The 22,569-nt window shown below is 38.3% G+C and overlaps 1 protein-coding gene across 2 annotated transcripts in view; it reads left to right on the forward strand.

Annotated features, from left to right (window-relative positions):
- herc4 (HECT and RLD domain containing E3 ubiquitin protein ligase 4) overlaps window positions 1-22,569 on the forward strand; it is a 38,503-nt gene that overhangs the window by 14,159 nt on the left and 1,775 nt on the right. The window contains exons 8-24 of one of the 2 annotated variants that reach the window (XM_031904674.1): window positions 198-358; window positions 1,330-1,406; window positions 1,911-2,035; window positions 4,660-4,719; window positions 6,230-6,341; window positions 6,473-6,662; window positions 7,376-7,548; window positions 9,380-9,499; window positions 10,748-10,771; window positions 11,715-11,813; window positions 12,415-12,582; window positions 13,171-13,314; window positions 14,362-14,528; window positions 16,665-16,731; window positions 17,738-17,820; window positions 19,717-19,900; window positions 22,371-22,473. In XM_031904674.1, coding sequence (XP_031760534.1) covers window positions 198-358; window positions 1,330-1,406; window positions 1,911-2,035; window positions 4,660-4,719; window positions 6,230-6,341; window positions 6,473-6,662; window positions 7,376-7,548; window positions 9,380-9,499; window positions 10,748-10,771; window positions 11,715-11,813; window positions 12,415-12,582; window positions 13,171-13,314; window positions 14,362-14,528; window positions 16,665-16,731; window positions 17,738-17,820; window positions 19,717-19,900; window positions 22,371-22,473 — 2,057 coding nt within the window. 2 annotated transcript variants of the gene reach the window in all.

Raw genomic sequence — 22,569 nt, forward strand, 5'->3', positions numbered from 1 at the left:
TAGCCCTTATTTGGCACCTCCATGAACTTTTATGGTGCTTTTATTGCTCTCCAAGGCTTTTTACATTTGACTGTGGCTCTCGAGTAAGAAAGGTTGGGGATCCCTGTCTTAAGCTCTCTGTGTGTAAGGATCAAATTATGCAAAAATACAAATTTGGTGAATTAATTCAAATTTAAAACAATGTCTCCTTTTCTTAGGCAGCACACATTAGCTTTTGTTCCTTCATCAGGACGCATTTATTCGTTTGGGCTTGGTGGCAATGGGCAGTTAGGAACAGGGTCTACCATTAACAGAAAAAGTCCTTTCACAGTTAAAGGGAACTGGCTGACTTATGAAGACTATGTTCGGCACCTTCCTGGTAAGAAGCATATACACTGCATAACAACTGTTAAAGGGGTCTTTTCAATGCACTTTTTTGTCACTCAAACCAAGTGCAAGTAGTGATTTCAGGGGCACCAAAAAATAATTTTTTGCCTAATAAAAGAAAACATAATTCTAAACAACTTTTCAATGAATGTATTATAAAATGTTAGTGCTTATAAAGTTATATGTAAATATTATTGCTATTGAACGCAAAATTTGCTCCTGGTTATGATTCTTTAGACAATGTTGGAAAAGCCATTCTACTGTAACAAAAAAGGTCTGTCAATCTGCTGGCTTGTGTCACATTGTTTCAAAAATAGCAATAATATATATAAATAGCTTAAAAGCTATTTCAAATATGTAATGAATGTATATTGCAAGTTTCTTAGAATTATGTTTTCTTTAATAGGCAAAAATTATTGTTCACATATCCTTCTTTGGAACTGGAAAGGATGCAGTTGCCATTGCTTCTGGCATCAGTAAAGCCTGAAAAAAGCTAGTAGTAATATACTGTAGCTTTTTGTAATTGTACTTTATCAAGCTAAAATTTTTATGTATCTTGCTTTATTTTTGCAAAGATCTATAAAGGTAATGGTCTGTGGTAACTGGCCATTTGCTTGCTTATGTCCAGTCAAAGTTGTGTTATAATTCTGACATAATAAGCCACAAGGGGCTGGGAAATAACAGAGGCCGGGGTATGGCCAGCTGAAGGTTGCCAAAAACCCTACATAGAAGGGATAATCTTTTGTTTGTTTTTTTTTAGCCTGTACAGAGATACCATGAACCCATGCCATCATAGGTATTCCATTGTAGTAAGCAGAATTCTGCTGGAATGTTAGAGGATATAGTGGCATGTAATTGTAATGGAATGTTTTTGTTGTGCTAATTTATTCAATCTATTAGTAAATGTAATAATTTTGTAAAAATATTAGTGTAAATTATTACATAACTTTATTTTTAATATAGAGGCTAATGGATGTTACTGTTTGAAGAGAATTTACAGCGGTGGAGACCAGAGTTTTGCACATTATATTACAATACAGGTATGGCAAGGAGATTGTTATAAAATGCAATGGGCTATTTTTGCAGCTTCTATAGTAAATATCTATCATTGTTACTGTCTGATCATCATAACAAGTATTGAAACATAATATCAATGTGCTTCCAGGCTTGCACATTGCCTGTGAGTAGTAATAGGCACAATTTCACTGTAGCAGTGCTGTGAATAGGAAAGGGTCTGAATAGAAAGATAAGTAAAAAAAACTGACAATAAAACCAAAACTGTAGCTTCACAGAGCAATGGTTTTTTGGCTGCTGGGGTCAGTGACCCCCATCTGACAACTGGAAAGAGATAGAAGAATTTAAAACTATAAAAAAAATAAAGACCAATTGAAAAGTTGCAAAGAATAGGACATTCTGTAACATACTAAAAGTTAACTTAAAGTTAACCCCTTTAAACTAAAATATATTTTAGTGGATAGCTCTACTTTCGGTACCATTGTAAATATTACATGTAAATGTTAATACTGTAATTTTCTCATTTCTAGAATTGCCATCCTCCAGATGACTTTAGGAGGTGTAATTGTTCCAGAAAAATACGGACTTTAGACGAGGGAGTTATACAACGATGGCTGAATTACTCCTTGGGAAGACTTCCATTAGAAATAGTAAAGTAAGTTATTTCTGGCCATCAAAAAGAAAACCATACCCTATTTCTCCGGAAAGTTTTTATCTAAAACTAAAATTGCCAGAAATTTTTCGTTTGCATATAGGGTAAACAATATGGGGGCTGCTCTTGACTGAATAAGTGCAAGTGTGCAGAGTACAAATGTTCTGTGTACACATTGGCTGTCCCCATCCTGTAATGTCTATTTTGAATATAAAGCAATAATGATAAAATAATAAATCAAAAATAAATCAAAAGATACCACATCGCTCTTCCAGTGTTCTTGGAAAACTATGGCCTTAATTATTTTTAGGGCTGCTGCAATGTAGGCTTTTTAAATACCTTAGCACAGCTTTACCCCTGTTTGTAAAAATGCCAGTTTTACAAACACAGGGTTTTATTTTTGTTTGCCCTACTTTTACTTATGTTTTATTGCTTCCACTGTGCACCTAAATGTCCCCATACACGGGCTGATTCTAGCTGCCAATATCGGTCCCTTAGACCGATTCGGCAGCTAATCAGCACGTGTATACTGCCCAATCGATATCTGGCCTGAAATCGTCCAGATCTCGATTGGGCAGGTTTAAAAATCTAGTCGGATCAAGGACCGCATCAGCTCGTTGATGCGGTCCCCGGACCAACTTTTCCTATGCCGGTCGTAGGTGGGGGATATTGGGAGAAGATCCGATCGCTTGGCGGCATCGCCAAGCGAGCGGATCTTATGGTGTATGGGGACCTTTAGTCTCTGCTAACAAAAAAAAAGATAGTAAACTGTAGTGGTTGTTTCACAAACTGCTTTTATTATAATTTCTTACAGTCATTGAAGGATTTTTGTCAGCTCGCGGATTTTACCTGCTTTGAATGACTGATTCTGCAATTTGCAATGCACCACTAAAAACAATCTGAGTTGTTTGCAGAAAAGAAAAAAATATTTGGTTAAGAATGCACAATAAACTATAAGTGAAAAAATGATGAAATTATATGGAAAGAGAATTACAGATAATTCACCACAGTTTGATGGATTCTTTTTAATATTAACAGTTTCCCTTGAAAAATCCCTGAAATGGTTATGTGGTTATATGCTAGCATATAAGCAGTGACAGACACCTAATAGAGAAGTAGTATACTAAACTGCAGGACCTGGGTTGCTGCCTGGGTTGCCGCAGTACTGATCATAGTGTTATTACAGATTTCAGGCTTGCCTGCCGGAGACACTCTCCTGCCATTGCAAGTAACTGAACTTTGTATGTGCTCATTACAAAGTAGCTAATTCTTCTCTTGGCCGTTGATGTCTTAACCCAACTTTATGGAATAGGACTGAAATCATAGCATTTTTGCTTGATCAAACCTTGGCACCCTTAGAGCTACAGATGAAATTAGGATGGGCTCAGGTTAATCTTTATTCTTCCTGAGCCTTTAAAGTGATACTGACAGCCAATTAAAAAAATTTTTTACACCTGCTGTTGTGTTTTAATTTGTATCAGCTTTAAATTCCTTATAAACTAAATCTGCAAAGTTTTTTTTTGCTTCATAATTATGGTAGCACGAATTACAGACCCACAGAGCAGCCATGTCTGTTCCCCTCTTCCGGGTTTTAATTTAAATGCCTCCCAAGTGAATAAATATGCCCAATCACAAACCTGCAACACCCCTTCTGCTTTCAGCCGGTGTGTGACAAGCTCAGCTCCGTTGTCTATGTGTAATGGGGAGGGGGAAGGGAGAGCCCTTTGCAGCAGGCAGGCAATGGAAAGATCAAGCCTGCCTGCTATCTAGTTCAAAGAGAGGGGGAACTCTTTGAAGCAAACGCCAAGTTGAATCCTCCCAGTTTATGACGTAGTCCTTTTGACAGATTGAGAAGCTACAGTCGGGCTCAGGATCTTCAATAGGATTTATGTAGAGAAACAGGACTTTTAGGAAAAAACAGTCAACATGACCTATAGGTAGGTTTGGAAGTAGGTTCATATTTTTAAAAGAAATTTTTTGGTGTCAGTATCACTTTAAACTTGCTCCAACAGACAACACATTTTGCCCAGAAGCATTATCTATTGCGCTGGTAGTCTTTGACAGTCTGTGCCATAGATTTTACAGTCGAGTGGGTAAGCAGTTAAAGTAATAGTTCGGTATTAATATAAAACTGGGTATACAGGCTGTGCAAAATAAAAAAATGTGTTTAATGTAAGTTAGTTAGCTGAAATGTAATCTATAAACAATGGAGTAAACAGATGTCTAGTGTAATATCTGACCTGCATTCTTAGCAAACTAACTGAACAGTTATGGCCCAATATGGCCCCCTTTTAGTGCTGACAGGTAAGAGAGGCAAAGAAGGAAGTAGAGTTCTGGCTATTATGTTAGACATCCGTTCACTCCAGCCTATATATATATTTATAATTACATTTGCAGGTAACTAACTATACTGAAAACACTTTTTATTTTGGACAGCATATCTTTTTACCCAGTTTATTTTTCATTTTTCCTTTAAGAACTCTGTGTGCATTATCTTATTCCTTAATTTAATGGTAAATTGTTGAATACTACAACCAGTTGCAAATAAAAGTGTTGACATGCACTTTTCTTAAAGCTATAACAGTTTAAATAATAGTGAATTGACTTAATAATTTTTTCAATTCTAGTGAAATAGACAAAGTATTTTCATCAGCTGCATGTTTAAATGGAAGCTTTTTAGTGACAAGGTAAGTGTTTCTTTTTCTTTGATACCTTAACACTATATTGTTGCCAGCTCCTAAATATGATTTACATTAGTGCAGTCTATCTGGAGGCCCACAGAATGTCTAATAAACTGGATAAATAGCCTACATAGTTGAATCATCCAGTGTGTATCTCTTAGGGCAGTGACACACGGGGCAATTAGTCACCCCGTGACAATTCTTTGTTATGGCATTGCGGGGAGATTAGTCACCCGCGGTAACAAAGATTTGTCACAGGGCGACTTATCTCCCCATGTGCCACTGCCCTTAATAAGTCTAGTCTTGCAATAGTTTGCTATACATGGGCCGAGTTTTGATGTTAGCAGTTAGTACAATGACAGTCAAGCCCTTACAATGTCACAAACATTTCAAGTTATAATCAGTTCAATAGGCAGCTCCACTGGTGCAGTATATTGCTTTTCTCTGACTACAACCAACAATGAACATTTCATCTGTTTCCCAAGTTACAAACTGAGTTTAGCTAAGAAATTGATCACTGCCCCATTAATGAGTGACTGCTTATCTGACACTTAAGTGGATGCGAACACACACAGGTGGCATAGAAATGCCGTTTCTTAAGCTTTACTACAGAAACAGTATAATTTCGATTGTTGCGGTACTATGCAAGAATTGCCTTAATCCTAGCTTAGGAAACCAACCAAACCCCTTCTTTAAATCTTTAATAATATTTGTTCATGAGGCTGTTATACATAAACTTAACTGACCTACCTAACAACACAGTGCCCAGCAAAATCTGAAGGTGGATAGATAATCTGTTTACGTGCTGTTCCTTGAGACACACTGTGATTCCATTCTGTGCTGCAGGACTCCTGGCCATTTGATCTGATTCAACTTTGATTAAATTAATCAAATTGTTGTATTCATGCAACTAAAGCCAGTCTGATTGATGCTTTCTAAATCATTATTTATCGTTGTGCATGGCCTTCTGGGAATAAGATATGGAATCTTGTGGTAGTCTATGGGAAGTTCTTGGAGTGTGTGAGTGAATAGTTTTGTCACAAATGTTTGTTTCTGTATTCTGTGTTATATGGAAATCATGAATAAAAATAAATTACAGTGTGTTATATGGTGTTAGATTATAAACTCCACTGGCGTAGAGACTGATGCAGATTGATGAGTTCTCATCCTAATGCTTCAATTTGATTGTTTATGCCTTAATACAGGGTAATATAGTAAGTAACCAAAGTACAGGACGGCTCATTTAAACTCTGCTCTTAATTTCTCTGATTCTAGTGGGAGAAGTACGGGTAAAAGCAAAAAGTCCTATTAGTGGTTTACCTTTTTTTATAAAAAGAAAATATATTTTCAGCTTTAAAGACACAATTTCCATATAAACTATATTTTTCTAGTTTGTTTATATCAATCCATCGAATGTAAATTATAGGTAAACTAGCATTCAAGCCCTGAAGGGCACTCTTTTCATATTTTAATATCAATCTTTATCAGTCTAATAATCAATAATACTTTTTTCCAGCAACAACGATCACTATATGACAAGTTCCAAGTTCTCAGGAGTAGACATGAATGTTGCTAGACTTCTTCTTCACAAGCTTATGGATCCATCACAGCCACAAATAGCCCAACAGGTTAGTTGTTCTTCAAAGAAATGTTGTTTACACCATGAGTACACCAGATACCCATGGGTCATGTGTAATTGCTGTAATGTATGATTGGTAGTCTAACCAAGAGCAGTTAATTCTTATTTTGCTTTAAATAGGTGGCTGCCAGCTTGGAGAAGAATCTTATTCCCAGACTCACAAGTTCTCCCCCCGACATTGAGTGCTTGCGTTTGTATCTCATCCTCCCAGAGTGTCCCCCCATGGCTGATGCCAACAACTTAACTTCTTTAGCAATTCCGTTTGGCACAGCTATTGTAAACTTGGAAAAAGCACCATTAAAAGTTTTAGGTAATTAGTCTTTTTTCTTTTACATTGGCTTTAACTGTTCTATATAGAAATGTTTCTGAGTGCACCACCACTAGTTAAAAATTACTGTAATTGCAAACAAGGATTTGTGCCATTATTCTCTTAAACTTACAGCATTCTGCCAAATGGTATGCCCTGTAGTCACACGCTTTACAGAGAGTGTTATTATTAACATCAATGGAGGATACAGTCTAAGGTCCCTATCACATTCACTCACAGTATGGGTGGTTTTATCAGAAGCTAATTAATCTGCCTCTATGTTTTTGGAGTGTGGGAGCAGAAATACCGGGAGGGTGTTGGGCCGGCCCGCACATCACTAGTGCCCAGGCAGTACTGGGCTCAAACTCAAGACCCCAGTACTGCAAAGCTCAAGTGCCACCATATTGCCCAAACAGGAAAAAAACAGTTGGCTTAAATAAAAGCCTAGGGTGACATTAGATTTAAACTAATCTTATATCTTATGTATCAGCCTCTACTAAATCTACTAGAAGGCTGTTCTTTATATCCTCTATCCAGTAGTGCAACTTTTTTCCTTTGTTCAAATTCAGTTTGCCTCCTGTATAATAACTCACACTATACATATATATATACATTTGGGAGATGTAATAATGTAATGATGATTTATGGAGAAGATTAATAAATATTCAATTGTTCAAATATATATGGAGTTCATGAGTGCTCATTTATGCCAACAGAAAACTGGTGGTCCCTACTTGAGCCTCCGCTTTTCTTGAAAGTAGTACAACTTTATAAGGATGTTGTGGTGCACCTATTGAAACTCTCCAAAAATGGAATTCCTCTTACGGAGCGAAGATTATTCTACAGATTTCTTAATACTGCCCTCAGGGTTTTAGAGATCCTGCACAGGGTAAGTGCTTTTTTTCTTCACACAGAATATGTTTGTGTTTTGGACAATTTTACCCTGGGTGGCTGTGCCTATTAGAGCCTTGTTGGCCAGGGTAGCATTGATAAAGCTTTGCCTGAATGCCTTATCAGTTGCATGGGTAACATTTACATTTATTTATAAAACAATGTTTAAAAATCCAGAAATTAATTCTGCTCAGTTAGTCTAATGAAAATATTATAGGGTTGTTCACCATAAATTGAAGTTCTATCATATCATGCTATAGTGAGATACTAAACAATTCGCAATTGGTCTTTATAGTTATTAACTTTTTTGTTCTGCCTCTTTGCAGTCTGAAATTTAAGCAGTTATCTGGTTGTTAGAGCACAACATCTGGTCAGGGAAAAGAAGAATAGGAAGAGAAATTATTAAAAAAACACAAAAAAATTAAAAATCAGATCAATTCCAGTTGTCCTATAAAACCAATGTCTACACATTTCCTCAAGTTAATTCAAAAATTAACTGTCTTTTAAGATAATTAGGTGTTATTTATGTTACTTATTTTGCATATTTCATTTCCTCCTTTGAGCAGATTGTGCCTTTCTACAAGTTTTATAATGACTTGTTTTTGGTTTCTTGCTAGCTTGAAATGTGTTTCATTATTTTCTGTGGGACATGTAACCCTTAAGGTAGAAGACACACGGAACTACTAGTAGCAGCTACTTGTCACAGCTACTAAAATAGACAATGCTGATCATTTACTGATAATTGTCTGTACATGTGTTTTAGCAGAGGCAAATCTCAGTATTGTCTATGGCAGGGTATTTTAGTAGCTGCTACTAGTAGCTCTGTGTGTCTTCACCCTTCTAATTCCATAGCAAACCAAATTCTTTGTCTGATGTCACTGAAGCAGGAAACTGCAATTAAAGTAGCTTTTAATGGCCAGGAACAGGATAAGAAAAATTTGATAAATCTATTTAACTTTTTAGATAGTAGTTCCTTTCAGAGACAGCCTTAAAGGGATTGTTCAGTGTGACAATGAAACTGGGTAAAACAGATGGGCTGTGCAAAATAAATCATGTTTTAAATATAGTTAGTAAGCCGAAAATGTAATCTGAAAAGGCTCTGGAATGACCGGATGTCTAACATAATAGCCAGAACTCAACTTCCTCATTTGCAGCTCTCTAACCTGTTACCAGTCAGTAACCAATCATTGACTTGAGGGGTGCCATATGGAGCATAACTGTTTGCTTTTGAATCTGACTTGTGTGCCCAGTATCAAAAGAAAACTAGCTAAACAGTTATGCCCCTTGTGGGCCCCCCCTTAAGTCATTGACTAACTAAGAGGTTAGAGACCTGAAAGGAGGAAGTTGTGTTCTGGCTATTATGTCTATGGCTCAATCTATCTCCACACTCCAGCCTTTATAGATGCCATTTTTGGCTAACTATATTAAACCGTGCAAAATAAAAAGTGTTTCTATTTACCCAGTTTTATTTTTATGCTGAACTGTACCTTTAATGTGGCCATACATTTAATCTGCCGATTTAGCTCCTTCAGACCAATTCGGATCAGAGTCGGATCTGATAAAAAATTGGCCAAATGTCGATTGGGCAGGTTTGATTTTTCCATCGGATCGAGTACTGCATCAGCTTGTTTATGTGGTTCTCGCCCCAACAGCCTGTATTCCTATGTGCCCTAAAATGCTAAATGACAGATCTTATAGGGGGGTGTTTACTAACTTTTTCGGGTTGGGGTTTTTGACTCTGGAAAAATTCAAACCCCGAAAAAGTTCGTACATTCATTTTTTCACTTTAAAGATAATTTAATAAGTAATTATTGCTGTATTCTACTCAGGTAAATGAAAAAGCTGCACAGATCATACCCTATGATAAATTCTACATTCATGAAGTGCAAGATTTTGTAGATATCCAAAACGACTACATTAACTGGATTAAGCAACAAGCATCTGGAATGGTATGTGGAAATTTCCTTTACTTAGAGGTGATTGATTTAATAACTGTTATACATTTTAATTATTAGCAGTAGTTTATAGGGTAAATAATGCTGGTCTGTATAGAGAGAACATGTTTTGTCCTTTACAGCTCTAATGCCAGTAACACCAGTTAGAGGCAGGTATGTTCTATGCCACCTTCATGAGAGCTAAATGCCTACCTCATGTACTGGTGAGACATCAGCAGAAAATGTTTTCTCTCTAGATAAAGCAGCTTAGATCATGTTGGATTGTGTGATGGTCTGTTAGGACTAGAGTGAAATTTTGGGTGGGATGCTAGTTTGTATTCTTGGTTACTCCTCTATCTCTGACCTTGTTATGTGCTGTGGGAGTATGAACAAATGCTGGCCACAAAGGGGTGCTTGAGCTCAAGAAGTCTAAAGAAACATCTGGTTTTGGAATATAGAATATCTCATTCTAAAAGAACATATTAATGTTTTTGTTTTACAGAGGAAAGAAATGATTTTGATCTTTGTAACCCCAGTTTTCTAGTGGTCCCCTGTTAGTTTTTGGTCTGAGCATCTAATTTTTGTGTAGAATAATTCCTTTTTTGTGGCAGGCACGTTTTGTTGTATGTGCTGTGTTTGGTCAGATCAGCAATAGAATAGGCTAGGGCTCCTCACCTGAAAATCTTCAGCGAGCTCTTATAGCTAGCTGCCTCCTCTGGGAGTTACAGAGCTCCTTTTCTATGAAAAATATTACAATTTGGCCACCAAACACTGGAATTGAAATATAATTGCACAGATCCCAGAGTCTGCTTTGTCAATACACAATTTCCTTCCCCACAAACATGTTACCAATTACAGCAATCACAAACTTTGTTAGTCTTGGATCTGTGAAGGTCTCTGTGGCTGAAGAATGAGGAGAAGAAAAGTAAAAAAATGTAGGATAAAATCTGTCTCTGCCCAGAAATAGGACAGGACTGAAACAGGGCATTAGTTGCCAAGAAATAATTTATTTGTGGGTGCTAGGTAATCAGATACAAACTTAAAATATACATAAAATATGGCACTTTTTAATGTCACTGGCCCTTTAATGCATTACTTTTGGGTTCAGTTCTACTTTTAAATTTATATATTGTATATAAATTGAGGCAACTTTTTTATGAATTGGTTTTACTCTTCCTGGATGTATCTATATGCATACACATTTCTAAAATGTGAGTAGAATAATAATAATATTGTTCCTTTCCTTCTATTGCTTTATCTCAGGATGTGAATCATGGATTATATGAGGTAAGGGCGCTAGACTTTAAGTAATATTGGTGCCCAAGGCTAATACTACTTGGATCGGCGCTCTGACCCTGCTCCGGTCAACTTACTTGTTACGTCACCAAAAAGGCACATGCTTCAACTTACCCCTAGTTCTGGCCCTGAGACTTTTCACCCTACATATCAACTTTTATTTTTGTCTCAAAATGAGATCATGTTAGTTATCCCTGTCATAATCCATGTCATTCCAAATGATGCACTGAAACAAAAAAGAAAAAACTTGCATCCAAATTTTATACAGTGAGTATTCTGGACCACTTAAATATACAGAATGGATTTAATCTATAAGTGCTAGGCAACAGACAGTATCTTGTTGGCCATTTTTTGATGAAGGTGGCCGTACACAGTAGATTTAAGCTAAAACCAGGAAATACCAGTTAGATGTAGGGGTGTACCCTACCACTGTAAATGGTGGGTCTGGGTGCACATGCCCCAGACCTTCAGTAAGGGGTGCAGCGCAAAAAAGCAATAGGTAGTAGGCTGGCACAGGTCCAGACCACATTAGTAGAAACTAGAAGCTGCTGGATTGGTTTAAAAGAATTACATCATGGGCATAATCACAAAATACTCGGCCTGGACCTGACCCAACCATGTGCCAGCAATCCAGTATAGCTTTTTTAAAGTAGATTTAAGCTGATAAATTGGCCCATTTATACTGAATTGGCAGGTTCTCCACCTGTGCATGGGTCCCTTGGCTCGTCAGTGTGGCCCTCGCCTCGATGGCATGCTTACCTTTGTTGTTATCTGATCGCATCAGACAGATATTGCCCACCTCAATTTAAGTTGTGTTTTAACTGAAACCTTCAACTTTTTCATTCATGTATGTGTTGGCTGCATGCTGAATTTCTTTCTAACTTTTGATTTCTTCCTTTGCTACATTGTACTTAATTGCTCTTTTTCTTTATAGGTAGCTGATCCACCAGTTACAATCTGCACATACCCCTTTGTTTTTGATGCTCAGGCAAAGACAACACTTCTGCAGACAGATGCAGTCATTCAGATGCAGGTACCTATTATAAAAGTAGTTTTGTTTTAAACTAGTTTTTTTCTAAGCTTTGGAGTTTTCAGCTTTCCCAAAGAAACTCTGCAGCTCTTCTCATCCTCTGGCTCAGAGTCATTTTGGCTACATATGCTTAGCAATAGGAAGTTTATGAAAAACAGACATCCAGATGGCCCTAGCTACATTTGCAAAAAAAAAACTTGTAAACTTGCATTTATTTCTAGCTAATTTATGGGCTCTTGTTTTATTTTCTGTGAGGAAACCACTTTTTCCCCCCCTCACCTGAAAAATATAATTGACTTGTGTTCTTTATGCCAACCACAATTCTGTTTGTTTTATCACAGGGAAAATCTGTTTCAAAAATAGGAAGTATCTTTAATGTATGCAGTTTTGTTAGCCAGTTATACAGTATATAAGGCCTATGGTGAACATTGTAATTCCTTCACTGCCATAAAAACGTGTAGTGACAGAAATAAATACAATGTCTGAATTCCCATTTATCTGGAAGAGTTGCAGCACAGCTCTTTGCTGGAATTTTGCCTTCTATTTCATAAAAAGGAACTGGAATATCTTGGGAAATGTAACTAATTAATTCTCCATTTTTCAGATGGCAGTTGACAATGCTCATAGGCAAAACAACTTATCCTGGTTATTTCCTGCAACTGAATCAGTGGATCCTTGTCTGATATTAGTTGTTCGCAGAGATAATATTGTTGGTGATGCTATGGAAGTCCTAAGGAAAACCAAAAATATAGACTACAAAAAGCCAATGCGGGTATTGTAGTAATAACAGTTTTTCCATCTGTGTCTAGCATGTGTACACAAACTACTCTCCAAACAGTAGTGCTGGGGTTCTGTTTCTGTTCTACAATTTTCAGACTTGGAATTTTAACAAATATATAATTTCTGGGGCCTGCTTACCCTAGCAACCAATTAACTGGTCTGGTTAGCCTCATAGCCGATCTGTATTTTGGTTGCTGGGGTCAGTGACCTCTGCATCCAAATAGCAGTTGAAAACTTGCTTATAATAAATCTATATTAACTTGTATTATGTTAGAGATAAAGGTGAACTTCCCCTTTGTAGTTGCATATATCAGCACTGGCAGAGACTGCTTGCTAATTAAACAAACATAGTGGTAAAACATACTGTATACTAAGGTTGCCAGCTAGAATACCTGTTGGCAGTTCATATCAGTACCTTCTTCAGCAGAACTTTCCTGTTGCGTTATATGAAGTGGCCTCTTGCAAGTAGCAAAAAATAAGATGCTACATTTGTTTTTATACACATTAAAAGCAAAGGTATATGGGTGGGCACACATCTTGTACATGAAGCTTTATATTCCCTTTATAATCTTTCTTCAAGGTAATCTTTTTTGGAGAAGAAGCAATTGATGCAGGTGGCGTTCGTAAGGAGTTTTTCCTACTCATCATGAGAGAATTACTGGACCCCAAGTATGGAATGTTCAGATATTACGAAGAATCCAGATTAATCTGGTTTTCTGATAAGGTAAATAATGTCTTACCATAGTAATTATGTCAATCAAGTTTCAATGAATGGATTAAATTAAAAGGCATGTTTTCTACTGTATATAGTTATCACCTCTTACTAATGTAGCTACAAGTAGCTGGCAACATGGTAGACTACAACACAGTAAAAACCTTGCCTGGTTCATTCTCTAGCTCTCGGCATGTACAGATGTGTTTTTTACAGTGTGTTGTAGGTTAATCCTATCTTTTTAAATAATATAATTCAGTAAAAGGTGTTTAAAGGACAATGAAAGGTTAATATAAATTAAAAGTAAGTCTAAAGGCATTCTTTTTAAGTACTTACTGCATATCTAAATTCCCAGATCCCTGCTTGCTTCTCTGAGATATGGTGCTGGCAGCCTACAGCAGTGTGAAGACTACAGTGACATCACTGAAATCTCTCTTCCCTTCCTGTAGGCTGCCAGCGGCAGCCTTCCTATTCTCTGAGCATGTGTGTAACTTGATCCTGTCTCCTGTTCTGAGCTACACATGCCCACCAGCCAATCAGAAGCGGATCTGGCAGAGGGGAGGGGAAGGGAATGAAACACATGTGCAGTAGGAAGCAAGGAGGGAAAGGAAGGGAGAATACCTTTTTAGAGATGGCTGCCTGTTCTAGAAAATGTGAAGTAAGTGTGACTGAGTAAATATTTGATTAGGTGTGGCGTTTTTACTAAACAATAGGAGGACTATTGGGCAGTATGCTTTTTAAATTTTGACTTGCATTCTCCTTTAAGCAGATGCCAATAATGTTAATGAGCCTGCCACTTTCTACAAGAGAATTTCTGAAAAATAGAAGACCACAGAAGTGCTGTATGGCATTTTATTTTGGGGGAAGGGAAAATAAATTAAATTATACATCTATTAGACTCATAAGTTGAATGTTTTGGCCTACATACACTGGGTCTCTCAAAAATACTAAAGAGGCAGAACATCATGTGACAAAGCAAAGGGACAGTTTGGAAGATGCTTCTGTATAAGAACCCATTCATGCTTCCAGAGCTTTCATATCGGTTTAATTTTTTTTCAGACCTTTGAAGACAGTGATTTATTCCACCTTATTGGTGTAGTCTGTGGTTTAGCAATATACAATTTCACGATTATTGAGCTTCACTTCCCTTTGGCTTTATATAAGAAGCTTTTAAAAAAGAAACCATCCTTGGAAGACTTAAAGGAGCTGATGCCTATTATCGGACGGTTAGTAATTTCCCTGCCTCTGTTATACTTACCTGACACAGATTAATTACACAGATTTGGAAAGCAATAACTTTGCTGTCAGTCATTATGTTAAGGTTTGGTAGTTGTGATAATTTTTTTTTTACCTTTTCATCAAAAGTATTATGGAAGTTCCTGCACAATTTACTAAATATGTGTGTTCTAAATGCAGTCCCCTTGTGACACCTTGTGACACTACAAAACAAAGAGAACTTAGGCTAATGTACGAAACTGTGTATGAGTATAGGTAGATCTGAGGACTGAAATATTATGAGAGGCAAAGGCTGATGTGTTATAAGAGAGAGAGTACAGGAACTTTAAATAAAAAAGAGACTGATATATTGAGGGAGAAAGGGGGGAGGCTGGTGTACTAAGGGAGAAAGGGCAGAGGCTAATATACTAAAGGAGAGAGGGGAGAGACTGATATACTGAGGGAGAAAGGGGAGAGGCTGAAATACTGATGTAGAAAGGGAGGAGGCTGATATACTGAGGGAGAAAGGGGAGCAGCTGATATACTGAGGAAGAAAGGGGAGAGGCTGATATACTGAGGGAGAGAGGAGAGAGGCTGAAATATTAAGGGAGAAAGGGGAGAGGCTGAAATACTGAGGGAGAAAGGGGAGAGGCTGATATACTGAGGGAGAGAGGAGAGAGCCTGATATACTGAGGGAGAAAAGGGAGAGCCTGAAATACTGATGTAGAAAGGGGAGAGGCTGATATACTGAGGGAGAGAGGAGAGAGGCTGAAATATTAAGGGAGAAAGGGGAGAGGCTGAAATACTGAGGAAGAAAGGGGAGAGGCCGATATACTGAGGGAGAGAGGAGAGAGCCTGATATACTGAGGGAGAGGCTGAAATACTAAGGGAGAAATGGGAGTGCCTGATATACTGAGGGAGAAAGGGGAGTGCCTGATATACTGAGGGAGTAAGGGGAGAGCCTGATAAACTGAGGGAGAAAGGGGAGGCTGAAATACTAAGGGAGAGAGGGGAGAGGCTGATGTACTGAGGGAGAAAGTGGAGAGGCTGAAATACTGAGGGAGAGAGGGGAGAGCCTGATAGACTGAGGGAGTAAGGGGAGAGCCTGATATACTGAGGGAGAGGCTGAAATACTAAGGGAGAGAGGGGAGAGCCTGGTGTACTGAGGGAGAAAGTGGAGAGGCTGAAATACTGAGGGAGAGAGAGTGGAGAGCCTGATATACTGAGGGAGTAAGGGGAGAGCCTGATATACTGAGGGAGTAAGGGGAGAGCCTGATATACTGAGGGAGTAAGGGGAGAGCCTGATATACTGAGGGAGTAAGGGAAGAGCCTGATATACTGAGGGAGTAAGGGGAGAGCCTAATGACACACACTGATTTTAGCAAAAATTTGCAGTTTGCCAGTTTGGAGTAGAAAAAAGATGTTTACTTTTACCCAACCTTATTTAATGTACTGTTGCACAGGTAAACTGGTGTGTTTGCTTCAGGAACACTACTATAGTTGATATAAATAAGCTGCTGAGTAGCCATGGTGACAGCCATTTAACCTGGAATAAAGGAGAAAGGCACAGGTTACATAGCAGATAACAGTTAAACCCTGCAGCATACAATGGTGTTTTATCTGCTATGTAACTTGTGCCTTTTCTCCTTTTGAATGGCTGCCCTGATGGCTACACAGCACGGTTTATATATAAAGTATAGTTGTCTTTCTGAAGCAAGCATACAACTAGTTAGTTAGTTTAGTTACTTTGATGCATTTTTATTTTTTTGGTGTTACTGTTTCTTTAAGTATGCTTATTACTGCTGTGGGCCTTTGGAGATATAGTTTGGTACTGCTGCATTTGTTTACAGGTCAGAAATGCCAATAAACTGCTACATGGTTACTATGGTCTCACTTGAAGACATAAAGATTTTCCAAATCAGTTGTGTTTTTGGGCATATAATAAAATATGTTTGTGATATGTTATAGCAATAGTACTTTCAGTAGGCAGCCTACCAGCAGTAGCTGGAACACAGATGGCAACTTTTGGCTGTCTGGGCATTCTGGGATGTTCTTCCTGCTGGTCATAGCAACGCATGTAATGCATGAATTCTGGGCCTGGGAGTTTACATAAAAAGAGAGGTAACTTTACTCTGTTTGTGTTGCAGGAGCATGCAGCAGTTGTTGGACTATACTGAAGATGACATTGAAGAGACATTCTGCCTCAATTTTACGGTACATCTCCCCTCCTGGAAATGCCATAGACAAACACATTTAGGCGCTTCCAAGAATTGTTGGAGCCAACGACCTCTCCAGCACTGAAAGATCCTGACATTCTTTGCACTGTAATGAGTTTCAGGTTTCTCCAGCGGCAGTTGTTTGTAATAGCTCGCCCCCTCCCCAGCGGTCACTATTTCATCTAATTTATCCCATACTAATGTGGCTTTTTCTCTGAATTTGCCAATTTTAACAAGATTTTCCTCAGTAGCAAACCTAGCATTGCTTTGATGCTTTCATTTCCTGTTCTGCATTAATCTACTTATAGTTTAGCCCTGCAGTATGAGTGTTCTTGCACGCCAGGGTTTGTATATATATCTGGTATCCAGAGCTTTCAAGTTGTGATTTAGCCCAAGAAAATGTACTCCACATGTGAAATAATGTCATGCAAATATGATGTTTACCCAAGCTGGTTGGTGGGTTGCTCCTCCAAGCCAATATATCACCGGAGAGAAATGTCTTTCAACTGAGGTTACTGAGTAATAAAACAAAGAGGCATTTGATGTGCATAGAAACTAATGTAATTATGTGCTGCGGCATTCAGGGCTCTAAAGCACAGTAAGGTGAACTTCAAAATAAACACTACATTTTATTCTTATAGCAGGTTTTACACTGCTCACAATATGATGACATAAGGCCATCTTTATTTTTCTATAATGATTTTTGGATTTATGTTTCAGATACCTCCTAAGAGGTGTGTGAAACAGACACAGGACTAAACAGTTGTTACAGAGCATTGTAGTACTTTAATCTCTTTCTCTGCACCCTATCCTAGTGGTGTTTTTATATAGAGGGATGCAAAGTAACCCATCCTTGTGTTTTACTGAGCATTTATAGAAGCCCTGTTTGTATAAGGGCTATTCAGGTATGTTGCCTTTCAAATGTGTATCTGTTTCAGTGGCTCTTAGCTACAAATAATTTTCTGTACTCTGCAGCCATTTATACCCTTATATTTCCTAAATAGATCACAGTAGAAAACTTCGGAACAACAGAAGTCAGAGAGCTAATCCCAAATGGAGCTGAGATACCAGTGAATAGGAAAAACAGGTAAGTTTTTTTGATTCCTGACCTTTTTAAGTGACATGCTATGAGGTTCATTGCTTGGAGCGCGGATGTTAGGTATGGCAGTTACACCGCTAACTAGCCGAGGATAATGGAAATGATGGATGACAACAGCTACAGAAACATACTGTATGTGTGGCATTCCTGGCTTTAAGCTTTTGGTGGCGCACTCAGAATCTAAATCTGGCCATACACGTGGCGATCTGACGATGTTTCGTGCGACCATCGGTCACACACAGTCAGGGCTGAAACAGCAGATAAGGAGGTAGAAACAATAGGATTTCTACCTCCTTCTGCCGATTCAGCCCTGACAGCAGATTTTGGTCAGGCGCCTTCTATGGCACCCGATCAAAATTTTCTAACCTGGCCGATCGGTGAGTCGTCCGATATCAGCAGCTTCCTGCGATATCGGTCGACTCGCCGACATGCCATTCACGCACCGAATATCGTACGAAACGAGGTTTCGTACGATTGTATCGGTGCGTGTATGGCCAGCTTAAGGCATTAGCAGTGCCTTATCAACCTTATCAGAGGCAAGGATTGTCCTGGGTGTTCTGTGGCAGCACCTAAAGTGTTAATTCTTTTTCTTAGGGTCTTATAGACGTATTGTTTACGTGGGTACAAAACATATACTTTAATGCGTCTTTTTAGCGATAGTCTGGTGCTTTGATGAACCTTTATTATTATTAACATTTATTTATAAAGCGCCAACATATTCCGCCGCGCTGTACAATAAGTGGGTTTCATACATTGGACATACAGAGTAACATATAAATCAATCAATAACCGATACAAGAGGTAAAGAGGGCCCTGCCCAAAAGAGCTTACAATCTAAGAGAAAGGGTTGAGGCACAACCTTTAGTGTTCTGGCAACTGTTTTATGACTTTCCATTTGTGTGTGGAACAGATTAACATTCCATAATCTTATTTCTAAGAAGACGCCATTGGATGGCCTGTTCCCTTCATGAGTCGCTGTGATGGTTCTTGTCGGCACTACTGGGGTCACAGCCACCAAATATTCCATCAGTGCTTTACCCCTGAACAGGCAGATTCATTATAGATGCAGGAAACCTTTGGTTAAGAAGCCCTGATTAAAAGGCCAGTAGTCTCAAGATTTAAAGGAACAGTTCTGTGTAAAAAATGAAGTTGGGTAAAATAGACAGACTGCGCAAAATAAAAAAATGTTTTCAATATAGTTAGAGCAGCTGGAGCAGGCAGATGTCTAACATAATGCCCAAAACACTACTTCCTGTTTCCACCTCTCTAAGCTGTTAGCAGTCAGTACCCAATCAGTGACTTAAGGGGAGGGGGGGGGCATATGAGACATAACTGTTCAGTTCGTTTGCATTTGAATCTGACCTGCGTGCTCACAAACTAACTGAACAGTTATGTCCCTTCACCGACAAACTAAGAGGCTAGAGAACTGAAAGCAGGAAGTAGTGTTCTGGCTATTATGTTAGACGTCTGCTCACTCCAGCCTTTGTAGATTACATTTTTGCCCACTAACTTTATTGCAGATATTTTTTATGTTGCGCAGTCTATCCATCTTACCCAGTTTCATTTTTACGCTGAACTGTTCCTTTAAGGATTTCTTATGGATTTAAATATATTGTACAGCTGGCACTGGGCCAAACGCGTTTGCTTAAAAATCATAGCATTTTTTTTACATTGAAAAACTATTGTTATCCATGTGCATGTACTTTAAGAAGTATTTTATTTGTAGCTTCCTGACAAACAGAGTCAACCTTTAACTCTAAATAACATCATTTCCCTTATGTTGTTCTGGGCCCTGTAACAGCTGCCATCTCTTTTGCAGTTTCCACTTTGTGCAGAGTCTATATTCATTGTAACCAATAACCAGATATGTATTTCTGTGCACAGGCAGGACTTCGTAGATGCCTATGTAGACTACATCTTCAATCAGTCTGTGGCTTCCTTATTCAGTGCGTTTAGTGCAGGATTTCACAAAGTGTGTGGTAGCAAGGTACTCGAGCTCTTCCAGCCCAATGAACTGCAGGCCATGGTGATTGGCAATACCGCCTATGACTGGAAGGAACTCGAAAAAGTAAGTAGATACGGATCACATCACTGTTTTGTTACTAAAAATAACAGATCAGAGGATGTTCTGAACATAAAACAATTGGCACAAAATCATACAAAAGTGATGTCCCAGAAATGCATTGTAGGTCCCCCAAGGATATCAATACATGCATAGAATTTATCGTTATCCAATGGAAATTTTCTATCCTGTCCAGTTGACTAAACAACTGATCGCCATGGTACGAAAATTATCGGGACAAAGATGTTCAAGAAGCTGAATTATATTGGCGAGTGTATGGCCAGCTTAAACCATTGCTCACAAGATATATAATATATATATATATATATATAGATAGATATTTCTGCATTGACTTTCAGACCTATGGATTTTTGGTATTTACGTACCTTTAAAGGGATACTGTCATGATTTTTATGGTGTACTTTTTATTTCTAAATTACACTGTTTACATAGCAAATAATTCACTCTGGCATTTAAAATGTTATTCTTGAACCAACAAATGTATTTTTTTTAGTTGTAATATTGGGGTGTAGGTGCCATCTCAGTCCATTTTGCCTGATTCTGAGCTTTCAGAAAGAACCTGCACTACACATTAGAACTGCTTTCAGGTAACCTATTGTTTCTCCTACTTCCATGTAACTGGAGGAGTCCCAAGGGGATTTGGATTTGTATGTATGTATGTATAACTTTATTTATAAAGCGCTACTTATGTACGCAGCGCTGTACAGTAGACTACATTAATATAAACAGGGGTATTAAAATAGATAAATACAAAGTATTACAATAAGCACAAATAAATACAAGATACAGTTACAATAAGTTAAGAGTCAAAGACACAAGAGGAAGGAGGTCCCTGCCCCGTAGAGCTTACAATCTATATGGGAGGGTAACTTACAGACACAAATAGGCAAATATAAGTGCTGTAGGTCACAGTGGGTGACATTACAATATAAGTGCTAGTTCCCAGATCAGGTGCTGGGCGAGTGCTCCAAATGGTAGTCTTTTAGTTTGGTTTTAAAAAGACTGAGGGAGGATTCTCTCCGGAGGAAGTCAGGGAGGGCATTCCAAATGTAAGGGGCAGCAAGGCAGAAAGGATTAAGGCAGGAAACAGCAGTAGTAGTGGGGGGCGCAACCAAACGGTTGCTCTGCGAGGAACGAAGGAGTCGGCCAGGAATGTACGGAGACACAAGAGAAGAGATGTAGTGAGGAGCAGAGGAATGGAGGGCTTTGAAGGTTAAGAGAAGGAGTTTGTAAGAAATTCTTTGTTTAATAGGAAGCCACGATAAGGACTTTAGCAGGGGAAGGGCCTGAACTCTCCTGGACGAAAGGAGGAGAATTCTGGCAGCAGTATTTAATATAGACTGTAGGGGGGAAAGATGGGAGTTAGGGAGGCTGATTAGTAGCAGGTTACAATAGTCAAGTCGGGATAGGATGAGAGCATGCATGAGCAGCCTAGCTGTTGCAGTAGAGAGAAAGGGACAGATTTTGGCAATATTGCACATGAAAAAGTGACAGGTTTTGACAGTGGTGTTAATATGGTCAGAGAAGGAGAGACAGGAGTCAAAGATCACCCCCAAACAACGCGCCGAATCGACCGGGTTGATGAGGGTGCCATCAATAGAGATAGAAAAGGGGAGGGTAGGACCAGGCTTAGGCAGAAAGATCATTATAATACCATTATTTCTTACTGTTGAGTGGTATTGTGATATCTACTGGGAGCTGCTATCTTGCTACCTTCCCATTGTTCTGCTGATTGGTTGCTGGAAGGGGGGTAAATATCACTCCATTTGCAGCACAGCAGTAAAGTGTGACTGAAGTTTATCCAAGCACAAGTCACATGGCTTTGGCACCCTGGGAAATGAAGAATATGGCTAGCCCCATGTGAAATTTCAAAATTGAATATAAAAAAAAATCTGTTTGCTTATTTTAAAAACAGATTTCAGTGCAGGATTCTGCTGGAGAAGCTCTATTAACTGATGTGTTTTGATAAAAACCTGTTTTCTCATGACAGTATTCCTGTAACAGATACACTTTGTCATGGTTTATCTAAGGTATATGAAAGGAAAAAGTAAACCCCCACTGTTTATTTGAATTGTAGTAGTAAAACGTAATTCCATTACTTGGTTCAGACCATTCCCATTACTAGATAATAACTGTTAAACTCAACTTCTTAAATCTTTGACTTCAAGAAAGGAGAGCCACTCATGATTTTAAAATCTCTCCTCAGATACATATATCCATGAATACTTGTCTGATCAGTATATCACTGTAATATAAATTTTTGACAGTGTTTTTCAGTTTGGTTTTAATCTCATACAGCGGGACAAGCAGAACAATCGGAAGTTACCTTGTTATAAAAAACCTTTCACATAGGAGTCCCAGGAAAATATCTGGAAACATATTATATATTCCAGATCCAGAATTTAGCAGTGCAATATCACTTTTAACCTATTTGCTATTCGATTCTATCTTTTAGAGCACAGAATACAAAGGAGAGTATTGGGCCGACCACCCTACAATTAAGATGTTCTGGGAAATTTTTCATGCATTACCCTTGGAAAAGAAAAAACAATTCTTGCGTAAGTTATTTTATTATTGAACTGGAGCTCCAATTCCTTTCACTTAGTTGGCATTCACGCCCCACACTGTGTAGAGGTACCCATCAATCATGGAAA

Source organism: Xenopus tropicalis, chromosome 7 (genome assembly GCF_000004195.4).
Source record: "Xenopus tropicalis strain Nigerian chromosome 7, UCB_Xtro_10.0, whole genome shotgun sequence".
Lineage (NCBI taxonomy): Eukaryota > Metazoa > Chordata > Amphibia > Anura > Pipidae > Xenopus > Xenopus tropicalis.